Source organism: Pseudochaenichthys georgianus, chromosome 3, assembly GCF_902827115.2.
Source record: "Pseudochaenichthys georgianus chromosome 3, fPseGeo1.2, whole genome shotgun sequence".
NCBI lineage: Eukaryota > Metazoa > Chordata > Actinopteri > Perciformes > Channichthyidae > Pseudochaenichthys > Pseudochaenichthys georgianus.
Window position 1 is genome coordinate 4,591,560 of NC_047505.1, and position 12,538 is coordinate 4,604,097.

A 12,538-nucleotide genomic window follows, 5' to 3' on the forward strand; every position below is an offset into this window, starting at 1 on the left:
ACCCAGGACATTAACACCGGTCCGTACACCGTGGGGCTGCTGGCAGGCTGATGACTCTGTGACATCACTGGCACAGGGCCTGACCTGCTGTGTGTCAATACTTTTAAATTACCTCAATATTAAATGTGATGCAAAAAATACAACAGAAAATAAATATCAATACAGTAGGATGTTTTTTGACTGAAATGTATCATGTAAGACAACAGAACAATGTGACCTTAGAGAAGAAGAAACCAAGATATTTAGGATAAAAAAAATGTGTCCTTACATTTCAGGCTTGGCCTACATAGCAGTAACGTTTACAAATGCTCTCTTTCTTTAATACATTATTAAAAGCAAAACCAGTATTTTTCTTTAATAAAACAGGTGTTCACCTTCTGCATTTGAAATATATATATTTTAAATGAAGAATTAAATTGTTTATATTTATTATATATTTATATTTATATATATTTATTTATCTATCTTTATTTCAAAATGGATTGTAATATTGTATTCAATATCAATTGTAATGTAATAAACTAGTAATCCCCAATATAAAAAAAATTAGCAGTAATCTGATACATATTATTGTAATTGACTACATAATCCTGTTACATGTCATTTGTCCCTATATTCATAAATTAGCAATCATTTATGAAGTCCACCCAAGATGGCAGCACGTCTCGTTCTGTATGTCTGTATGACTTGCATGATTGAGTGATTACTTCTAAATTGTCTGGCGGACACTTTCAAGTTTTCAACTGCTATTTCTCAAATCCTAATCGTAAATGTAGTAGTGTGATTTACCGGCAGAAATACCGGCTACTTGGACTATTGGAGCCTGTTCAACTCGGCAACCGGACTACACATCGTTGATCTTGATGGGTCCAATTCTTTTTCTCATCCTAAAGGGAAGTTCCTGGCTTTTTTAATTGTGCACTGATCTGTATCTGACTGTTACGATCCCTACTGATCCAGTTTTTTTACTTTTAAACCAGCGATGCATCGGGTCGGGTTTCCAGTTTACATGTTCCAACATTTCGATTCCAACGGCATCATTTAGAAATGTGAATTTCGGTTCCGCTTTTCGATTCCTGAGGAAATGTTTCTCGCCGCTCTCCGTAGCCTACTGCATGACTACAGCGGGGCGGGAAATGTAGCGTTGTATCTACATTTCCTACAGTGTAACCTGAGACCAGGGCCGGCCCGTCGCACTGGCATTATAAATGTTCGCCTAGGGCGCCAGATCTGTGGAGGCGCTGCGCTGACAGCTCTGGGAGAAAAAAAAAATGTTTTGACCATTGGTGCTCATCCTAATTTTCGGCCTTGATATAACAACATTCATAATTAAGTAAATGTAACACCCTTTTCATCCCGGTTACACTTTTCATTTCCCCTGTACGATGGGCGCTGCAAGTGATGAAAATGGGGGATGTTGGCTTATCTGGCAACCGCAGCTCACAGCCAAAGTGCGAGTGAGCTAGGGAGAAAGGGAGGGCTCTGTTGTTATTAGCATCTGGTGCTAGCTGCTCTAACGGAAAAATAAGATGTTTCTACAATGATGTGGAGGGAGAGTCCTCTCCAGTCAGACTGAGAGGCTGATAACTACAGCTCAGTGAGGTAAAGGACTCGTGAGTGTTTAGATAGTTCACTTTAGTCTAAGTTATCTCAATGGGTCTCAAACGTTTTGATCACAATTTATGTAAACACATATTTCCAAGGCACTCTTTTATAATTATTGGGATAAAACAGGTTTGAAATCACTCCAATGTATACTATAGGACAGTAAACCAGACATATCGTTTTAAACTGGAGAGATAAAAAATATGCATAAATAAAATAATAAAATAAGATATGAATGAACAACAAAAATAAAATGCGTTACATGTAGTCTATTTGTTATTTAATTATTAAAATGTAAACCGATCTTTTTCATATGGGTGTTTAGAGTTGTACCCCCTAGATCTAGTCTCTAGTAATTCTGCGTGTGCACCAGATTGAAGCATTTTACTTCAAAATGTTCAAACATTTCTTCCCGGTACCTATGCCTGAGAAGGCAGATATGCTTGTTTTTCTCAACAAGAACTGTTTTTAAAAGTTGGACTGTTGCACTGTTGTAGCTTCAGTGGTTCTCAGGTTAAAGTGACATAGCAGTGAATATAAACAGACTGATTAATGTGAATATTACTTTAAACTAACCTGTGTAAAAGTGTCTCGAATAAATGTAATTTTTTTGGTGGAAGAAGCATGTATAATTTTTTTACCCTGCCCCTCAAAGAATCGGAATCGAGAACCGTTAAGAACCGGAATCGAAAAGTAGAATCGGAATCGTGGAAATTCAAACGATACCCAACCCTAGTCACGACACGCATCGTCCCCAGCTGTTCGGGTGGTTGAAAATTCCCGGAACGGATTTATATGGGATTGACCCTGATTTCGTTCTGCACTGACTTGTCTTGTGGCGTGGAGCTCAAGAGTCTGCTGCTTTGATCGGGTTCTCCATGTTTCGCGGGATTTTAATTATGTCACTGCTTTTGGCTGTCCTATCCCTTTTAATTTGGAGCAGCACTGGGGGAAGTCCCCATTGTGGGTGACCTTAACTGTACAAAACCCTGTATCATCATAAACCGTGAACCGTTTAATTGTATTCCAGTAACAGTCTCAGAGGTGCATAACACCTGGAAGAAGTCAAGGCCAAGGTGACATCCAGGGTCGCGCTGATCCGCCGCCTCGCTGGAACAACCTGGGGAGCCTCCGCTAAGACACTGCGAATATCCACTCAAGCCCTGGTCTTCTCTGCAGCGGAATACTGCGCCCCAGTCTGGAGCAGAAGCCCTCATGCGAAAAAGGTCGACGTGGCTATCAATACCTCCCTCCGAATAATAACTGGATGCTTAAAGCCTACCCCTGTGTCCCTCTTGCCAGTCCTCGCGGGAATAGCACCGGCCGGCCTCCGACGAGAGGCTGCCACCGTCGCCCTGGCCAGGAAGGCACAAAAGTATGACTGGCACATCCTGCACCACACCACAATAACTCCAGCACCTCCAAACAGACTCAAGTCCCGCCACCCTTACAACATAGCAGCTCAAGAGATGCTCAACTCCACCTCTGAGGACATCTCCAGAGGTGCATGGTTGGCAGCAGCTTGGAAGCAGGAGTGGGTGTCAGCCGGGCCCTCCCGAATCCACCGTTACATCTGGGACCCAGGAGATGGCACCATTGGAGGAGACGACCTACCGCGCCGGCAGTGGACCACTCTAAACCGTCTACGAACTGGGGTCGGTCGCTTTAAAACCTCGATGAAGACGTGGGGCTTGGCGGACAGTGCGGCATGCGAGTGCGGTGACCCTGAGCAGACCGCTGTCCATATAATCACCATCTGCCCCTTATATAGACCACCCTCGGAAGCCAGCCTCTTCGACCTAGGACCAGAGATGCGGGCATGGCTACACGACACCGAGTTGGACATATAACGTTATACGAAAGAAGAAGGTGCATAAAGCCCTGACAAGTTTGGAACCAAGAAAATCAGCAAGTCCTGACAACCTGGAGCCGTACTTTTTAAAGTTAACAGCTGATTTTATAGCTTTGCCCTTGGCTTATCTTTTTAATCTGTCCTTGGAGACGAACGAAATTCCCCTTATTTGGAAATCTGCTTTTGTTCTCCCACTGTTAAAAGGGGGTGACCCCACTCTCCTAAACAACTACAGACCCATCTCCAAATGATGTGTTTTAAATAAAGTACTTGAATCACTGGTCAATTTCCAACTGAAGGAGTTTTTATCAACAAATAATATTTTATCTGAGTTTCAATCTGGTTTTAGGAAAAAACACAGCACTACAACAGCTGCTTTGAAAGTAGTAAATGATCTTATTTACTTCTTAGACAATAGAGAGCATTGCACAGCACTTTTTATTGACTTGTCCAAGGCTTTTGACACAGTGGATCATGCCTTACTGTTACAAAGATTTGTTAGTATCGGTCTTTCAGGTAAGGTTCGAGAACTATCTTTCATGCAGATCAGTGTGTGCGGGCAGAAGGCTTAACTTCAACATCTCTTCAGGTATCCAAGGGTGTGCCACAGGGATCTGTTTTAGGACCACTGTTATTTATTATTTACATTAACAGTCTTAATAACAGTTTTGAATGCAAATTTGCATTTTTATGCCGATGATACAGTTATTTATTGTTTTGCGTCCACCCCGAAGCAGGCTCTTTGTCAGCTCCAGAATGCTTTTAACATTGTACAATCCAACATGTGTGATTTGAAACTTGTTTTAAATGCTGCCAAGACAAAGCTAATGATGTTCTCGAAAGCAAAACCCAAGGTCTTGAACCTTCCTCCTATCGCCACCTTGCAGGGGACGGAGATTGAATCTGTGTTGCAGTATAAGTATCTTGGAATTATAATTGACAATTCGCTCTCTTTTAAACCACACATTGTGAAACTCTTAAAATTAAGAATACAATTAGGTTTTTTCTTTAGAAACAAGTCTTGTTTTTCCTATGAGGCCAAAAAGAGACTAGTGTCTTCAACCTTTCTGTCTGGATTATGGAGATGTGGTTTATATGAATGCATCTTCTCAGTGCCTTCACTCGCTGGACACACGCACAATAAGGGGCACACTCTGGACTTAATTATCTCAAAGGGTCTGAATATCTCTAAGGTTGTGGTGACTGATGTTGCACTCTCTGACCATTCCTGTGTTTTCTTTGAGAGCTCTATTTCTGTTCACAAAAATGTTCAAAAAGAGGTAACCACAAAGCGATATTTAACTGAAAATACTAGGGAAATGTTTACTCGGAATTTTTCTTCCACACTTACCCCTGCTAACATCTCAGTAAATGAGCTAGTAGATCATTTTAATTCAAAAATTAAAAATGTTATAGATGCCATTGCTCCAACTAAGGTAAAGGAAGTGACTGGCAAGAAAATATCTCCATGGAGAAAGGCCATGACCGTGAAAACAGAAAAAAGAGAATGTCGAAAAGCGGAACGCAGGTGGCGAAAAACAAATCTCCAGGTTCACTTTGAAATCTATTGGCCTTTATAATTTGGAATTGAAAAACGCACGACAATCGTTCTTCTCTGACATCATTACCAAAAACAATGCACGTGCCTTGTTTGCTACCGTCGACAGACTAACTAACCCCCCAGTGTCAGTAGCATCTGAATTTCTATCAACCAGGGCGTGCAATGATTTTGCCTTCTTCACTGACAAAATTCAGAAAATCAGACAAGCAGTCAGTGCCTCTGCATCAGGTACAGCAAATGTGTTGTCTCTGTGTCCACTTAACATCAAGTCAAACACCATGACACAATGTATTTATTCATTTATTTAGGGACAGTGCACATTAATGAACATTTCTGTAAACGTGCCAGAGTTAGCCAAGAGGCTATTTTTCATCTGTAGTCCCTGGACAGATTTTAAAAGTCAACCTAAAACACATTTCATTTTAAACAAGTAAATACAATACATTTAAAACAAGCAACAGTCATTACTGGGATACTTAAATAAAACAATTTAAAATACAGAACATTAAAACAAAACAAATAAAACAAAACAAAAGAACATGTTAAAACACAGGCGGTGGATTGTAAGGAGCAGAATATTGGGTCAGTGTTGGCAGAGCTGATTCCTCACTAACCAGGTTTTGAGTTGGGATTTAAATAAAGTGAATGTGGTCTGGTCTCTGATTGGAGGTGGGATCGAGTTCCATCGCTGAGCAGCTTTAACAGAAAAATGAAGACTGACTGAAATAACTTTTTCTGAGTGGAATAATGCAATCTCCTCTCGCTGCACCTCTTGTTACCCTAGTTGCAGTTGTGCGTATGTTAATAAACTGTCTAAGAGGAGGTGAGGTAAGGCCGTTGACAATCTTGTAAAAAAGGTAAGCATTTGCATGTTTAATGAAGTTTTCCCAGCTTAGCAAGTTGTATTTTTGGAGTATTGGGCAGTGATGCGAAAAAACAGATTTTTTTTGTCCAGTATTTTGAGTGTTTGTTTGTACAATGACTCCAGTGGTTTTAATGTTGTTGTACTGGCATGTGATCAGGTAGTTAAACAGTAGGTGATGTGTGAGAGAACCATCAAGAACCAATTCCATCAGATTAATGATAAAAACCTAGAGGACATTATACAACTTCTGAAATCCTCCTCCTGCTGCCTTGATATTATTCCGACAGGATTTTTCAAAGATGTTTTGCCTTGCATGGCCTCAGATCTACTTCATATAGTAAACAAACCTCTTCACTCAGATGTTTTTCCACAGGCCCTGAAAACTGCAGTCATTAAACCGCTCTTAAAAAAGAATAATCTAGATGCTTCAGTAATGAACAATTACAGGCCCATATCAAACCTTCCATTTCTAGGTAAAATCATTGAAAAAGTTGTTTTTCAACAGTTGAGTAATTTCTTGCATTTAAATGACTGTTTTGATGTGTTCCAGTCAGGCTTTCGTCCAAACCACAGCACTGAGACTGCTCTTGTAAAGGTCTTTAATGACATCCACTTAAACACAGACAGTGGCAGAACTTCAGTGTTAGTATTATTAGATCTCAGTGCTGCGTTTGACACTGTTGACCACAGCATATTACTAGACCGACTGGAAAACTGGGTGGGACTTTCGGAAACAGTTCTAAATTGGTTTGAATCCTACTTAAAGGACAGAAACAACTTTGTTTCTATAGGTAAATACACATCTGAGTTGACAAATATGACATGTGGGGTACCTCAAGGCTCCATCTTGGGGCCTCTTCTCTTTAACGTCTACATGCTACCACTGGCTCAGATAATGAAGAACAACAAAATAAGTTACCATAGCTATGCGGATGACACCACATTTACATAACCATTTCACCAGGAGACTATGCTCCAATTCAAACACTGAGTAAGTGCATTGAACAAATCAATGACTGGATGTGTCAGAACTTTCTCCAATTAAACAAAGATAAAACTGAGGTAATGGTTTTTGGAGCCAAGCCAGAACGTATAAAAGTTAGCGCTGAGCTTCAGTCTGCAATGTTCAAACCAACAGATACAGCCAGAAATCTAGGTGTAGTCATGGACTCTGACCTGAGTTTCAACAGTCACATTAACACAGTTACTAAGTCAGCCTACTATCACCTAAAGAATATATCTAGGATTAAAAGACTAATGTCACAGCAGGATTTGGAAAAACTTGTCCATGCTTTTATTTTCAGTAGACTGGACTACTGCAATGGTGTCTTCACAGGTCTTCACAGGTCTCACTAAAAACTCTATTAGAAAGCTGCAGCTGATTCAGAACGCCGCTGCTCGAGTCCTCACTGACACTAAGAAAGTGGATCACATCACTCCTGTTCTGAAGTCTTTACACTGGCTTCCTGTGTGTCAAAGAATACATTTCAAAATACTGCTGCTGGTTTATAAAGCACTGAATGGTTTAGGCCCAAAATACATTTCTGACCTCCTGCTAAATGATGAACCATCCAGATCTCTCAGGTCTTCAGGGACTGGTCAGCTTTCTGTCCCCAGAGTCAGAACTAAACATGGAGAAGCAGCGTTCAGTTATTATGTTCCAAACATCTGGAACAAACTCCCAGAAACCTGCAGGTCCGCTGCAACTCTGACTACTTTTAAATCCAGGCTGAAGACTTTTCTTTTTGTCGCTGCTTTTAATTGAACTATTCATATCTTAGACTGCACTGTAACTTTTATCCATGTATTTTTTATTTTTATGTTTATTTTATTAGCTTTTCTTTTTAATGACTGATTTTAAATGCCATTTTCTTAATGTCTTTCGTTTTTTGTAAAGCACTTTGAATTGCCTTGTGTTGAAAAGTGCTATATAAATAAACTTGCCTTGCCTTGCCTAAACATCACCATATTAGCTGTTTCCATTTAAAAATGTTAATGACTATGATTTGGAATAAAACCAAACTGTCCTGGAGCTGATGGAGGACAAAGGAAAGAAAAACGATCCGTCATTAGCTTCAATAACAGGATTCTCACTTGTCTTTTTAAAGGTTTGCTAAAATTGAGATCAGCGCGTCCAAGCCCATCATTCCCTTCAGAGAAACAGTGGTGCGGCCCCCGAAAGTGGACATGGTGAATGAAGAGCTGGGCCATCAGCACAAAGTGGCCATCCACCGGGTCAGTCAGCAGCACACTGTCCACATCAGAAAAACACTTTTCATATTTTCTTTTAAAGTTGTTTTGAAGTGACATGTGTAACTATACTTGGGTTGGATCATAACGACAATAACACATCACAGTGAAATATGTTGGTGTGTATGTCTGCGTTGCTAGGTGAAAGAAGAGGCCCCTCAGGGACGTTCCTCTGACACGCTCCATGTGGACCCCAGTGGTCTGGTGACCCTCACCACCCCCAACCGGCTGGCCTCCGTCAGCGTGCGGGCCGCCCCCCTGCCCCAGGGTAAGAACCGCACACAGCAACAGACAAAGTTCATTTAAAGAGATCAAAGTATTGAGGGCTTTTCCCATAAAGCGGTGCAGGAATGAGTCCTACAATCCGGAAATGCCTCACCATTTTAACACTACCCTCGTCTCAAAGTCAACAGTTTTGTTAGCGTGTTTTCGGGTATAAGCCTGAATTAGGGTCTGTGGACAAGCTGAAGACATTTGTCATATGTCAGTGAATACCTCACTGGTGAATGTCTGAAGCTCCTATGTGTCATTACAACAGCGATTGCTAAATGAGACTTTTAAACTTCATCACAGTGACATGTTGTTTGTTAATAGTCACACTTCAAAAATCAAGTGGTGTTAATATGTGGAGATTATCCTGCTGAACAAAACGTGCAAGTATCATAAACGTGTGTTTGCAACAAAGTATTTTTGTCTGCAATATATCCAAATCCAAAGGGGACGTTCTGCGATGTAGCCTTTGCAGAGCATTTCCATGACAACAACACAACGCACTACAGGGAGGGGAAGGGTCCAAACAGCATCACCGGGCCTCTTTAATCATAAATGAGGATTATGATAAAAGTCATGACAAACAAGCATGTTCACCTCTTCCTACTGAACGAAAAATAAAGTTCACAATTATTTCCAAGGTTTTCAACAATTTTCCGTCCATTGTACAAATCTTACCCCTCTATTCCACCGGAATGCAGACCCTATCCCTCCGTAGTCTTTCAAGTTCTCCTCCGGTTTACAGGCACCGTGTAATTTATATATATAGAATAATTATGATGATGAATGCATTTTTTTACCACTAAAATACAGCAACACATCTTTGATTCATGTCGTTTATAACTGGACTATTACAAGTATCATTAACTTTGTCTGCACAAAGTAGCCTGTCCAGGAAATATGCCCAAATCAACAAAAACTGCGAGCCGGCAGGCAAGACGCTCCGCTTCTGAAATGCGCCCGGTGGGGTATGACGCCGGAGGAGGCCGGACCAAAACCTCAGACGGACCCGGTGGAATCCCGCCGTTAATATATCCATCTTAACTCATTAAAATGGACTTGTTCTGCGTGTGAGAGGAAAGGCTCTGTGGACACGTCCTCTGACTCCACCTCCCTCCTGCTGGGTTTACTCCTGCAGATCAGGGAGTGATTTATGACTCTGGTGAATGTTGTGTTTGGACTGAAGAGCGGCTCCCTGTGTCAGAGACCGGGTTAAGCACGACTGGAATAAAAGTGTTCATGAAATAAACCCTGTATTGTTGCTGCTCCTGTCAGATGTGACGTCTCTGTTGGAGAGCAGCACGGAGCTCATCCGCACTCTGGAGCAGGTGAACATGTCCCTGAGGGAGGGGAGGAGTGTGGACGTCAGCCCCCGGACTCTGGAGGCCATCGCTGGTTTCAAAGCCCAGCTGGAGAGCCTGCTGCAGGGCCGGAGGTGGAGGAGCGCTGTGGAGCACATCTGGGCCTTCGGACCCCGCAGGTCTGTGCCCCCCTCTGGATAGATTTAAAGCAGAGACACAGCAAGCTCAAACTAGTAGATATTCAGTTTGATCTCACATGGAATATACCATTCTGCTGATAATGAGAACAGAGTAGACTGACCTTTCCCTTAAAGAAGTTTGACCTTTATTAACCTCAACTTCAAAAGTAAGAACCAGGTCTACATTTAAGAAAGTCCTTTATTCCTAATTTACTTTATTTTAATAAATATATTTAGATATTAAATACTGTATTATACTACTACTGTATACTATGTACCATTTCGAAGTTGCCATTGTCAGTAGCCTGGCTATTTGATAAGTGGTTTTGTGCAGGATTGTAAACGCTTTATTTTCACCAGCCAATATATTGTCTGCATTGTTTGATCTCCATATTATAATTGTCCTTGGAACCAAAAATGTACCAGGTGCTATCCATAACTCAAGCCAACTGAAAACCATAAAGTGTGGGTGGAGCAGAGTAGAGCCGTGTTGCGACATGTAGTGTAAATATGGCACCGGATCTCTCAGGAGTTGGTGCAGAGCCAACAGGTGAGGGCATATCAGACGGGCATGAACATGAACTAATGTTGCCTGTGTCTGCTGGATGCTGAGATGAGAAACTTTTGTTTCAATTCAAGTGGCCCAAAAAAACAAATATTTAAATCATCTGCTCTCTTCATATAGTCCTTCAGAATGAGGCTGTGCTGCATACTGTACCTGGGGTTGGTATGAACACAAATGATTTGTATCAGTAATTCATCATGTTACTCTTCCTGGTTCCAGATATGGTCCCAACATCCTGCTGAACAGTGTGGAGGGCTACCAGCGGCCCTCCGTGTGGCAGTGTCTGTGTCGGGGCGGCCCCCCTGAGGCCGGAGCTCAGACCGCCTTCACTCGAGATTTAGACAACAGCATCGTTAGCGGCTTCCAACTGGCAACCCTGTCAGGGCCCATGTGCGAGGAGCCGCTGATGGGGGTCTGCTTCTCCCTGGAGAGGTGGGACGTCCAGTCCTCAGCCCCCCCACAACATCAGGACTCTGTGGAGGAGGCCTCCGTATCCCATGAGGCTCCAGCTGACTGTAAAGTGCAGGGGAGCAGTGAGACCCCCGCCAAGGCGGAGGGCCCGGTGTCAGGGCCCAGCCAGGCCAGGCGCAGACCGGAGGCCCCCCCCCCCGGCTGCTACGGGCCGGTTTCCGGTCAGCTGATCGCCGCCATGAAGGAAGCGTGCCGCCACGCCTTCCAGGCCCAGCCGCAGAGACTCATGGCCGCCATGTACACCTGTGAGATCATGGCCACCGCCGAGGTGCTGGGTGAGGGAGCTGACACACACACACACACACACACACACACACACACACACACACACACACACACACACTTTGTTATTGGTCATTCACTTTTTTTTTTATTGATTTCATTTTTTTTTTATAACAACGGTGAAACAATTCTATTGCTGCATACTTTGAACTCTGAACTCCAGGGGGCTGCCTGCTGTGCCACTGGCACTGACCGCTCATTGTTCTGTTTCATATGACATTTATTATCTTTGAATAATGGAGGTGATCATTTGCAAATGGTAAACTTAATGGGTTTTATTTCTATTTTAAAACGAAGAAAAAAACCATTGGGGTAGGCAAGTCATTCGTAATAACTCTTAATGATTCATTTCAACATTTGAAGATGATTTGAAATGTAAAGCTCTGGTAGTATTTCATCCGAAGCTGATGTCGGAGTTAGACCAGGAGGATCTCCTCCAAAGGGAGTCTGTCTCCTCCAAAGGGAGTCTGTCTCCTCCAAAGGGAGTCTGTGGGACAGAAAGCAGGCCTGTCAGATTAGAAGACGTTGGTGATAAAGTGTGTTTTCTAGAATGGACTTAAAGAAAGCTGAAGTCTCTATGCTGGCTTCCCTTCTTCTCTGTTTCACAAGCATCTTTATTCAACCATTCTCTAACAAGATAAATTGCTTTCTGAATTTAGCAGACCAAATTCTGAGATGAATGAATCAACTTCTGTTGTGGTTTATTGAGCAAATCAACATTTGACTGAAGCCAAACGTGCTATAGTTCTGTTACAACATCCTAATGCTCGGATGAGTTGAAAGCAGTCTACATTTTACTTCCTCTTTCAAATCAAATGGATGAAAATGTCCAATTATGGGATGTGATACGTTTTACAATCTTCTCAAGAAATTCAGTATTGATCGGACTACAGTTAAAACGTCAGCTTGTTGCAATGTCTTCACCTGGAAAAGGATTTCTAGAACCCAGTGATCAGCTGACCTGAGTGTGTGAGCTGGGTCCTGACCTGCTGTCCCCCTCTCCCAGGCAGGGTGTACGGGGTGCTGGGGAAGCGTGAGGGCCGGGTCCTGCATGAGGAGATGAAGGAGGGGACGGACATGTTCCTCATCAAGGCCGTGCTGCCCGTCGCTGAGAGCTTCGGATTCGCTGACGAGATCCGCAAGAGGACGAGCGGATTGGCCAGCCCACAGCTGGTCTTCAGCCACTGGGAGGTGATGTTACAAACATATATAACAAATACCCGGGCTGGGGGGGTACACAGGGGCTCTCAGAAGACTCCATTGCACGTACAAATTCTGAATTGAAAATGTTACTCAGGTAGAAGTACAGAAGTATTTTCAGTACTAGTGTATCAAAA

The 12,538-nt window shown here is 42.6% G+C and overlaps 1 protein-coding gene across 2 annotated transcripts in view; it reads left to right on the forward strand.

The window, feature by feature from the left end:
- efl1 (elongation factor like GTPase 1) overlaps positions 1 to 12,538 on the forward strand; it is a 136,867-nt gene that overhangs the window by 114,610 nt on the left and 9,719 nt on the right. For both annotated transcript variants that reach the window (XM_034106822.1, XM_034106832.1), the window contains exons 18-22: positions 7,992 to 8,118; positions 8,275 to 8,401; positions 9,679 to 9,883; positions 10,668 to 11,194; positions 12,208 to 12,392. In XM_034106822.1, coding sequence (XP_033962713.1) covers positions 7,992 to 8,118; positions 8,275 to 8,401; positions 9,679 to 9,883; positions 10,668 to 11,194; positions 12,208 to 12,392 — 1,171 coding nt within the window. The remainder of the gene's footprint in view (positions 1 to 7,991; positions 8,119 to 8,274; positions 8,402 to 9,678; positions 9,884 to 10,667; positions 11,195 to 12,207; positions 12,393 to 12,538) is intronic.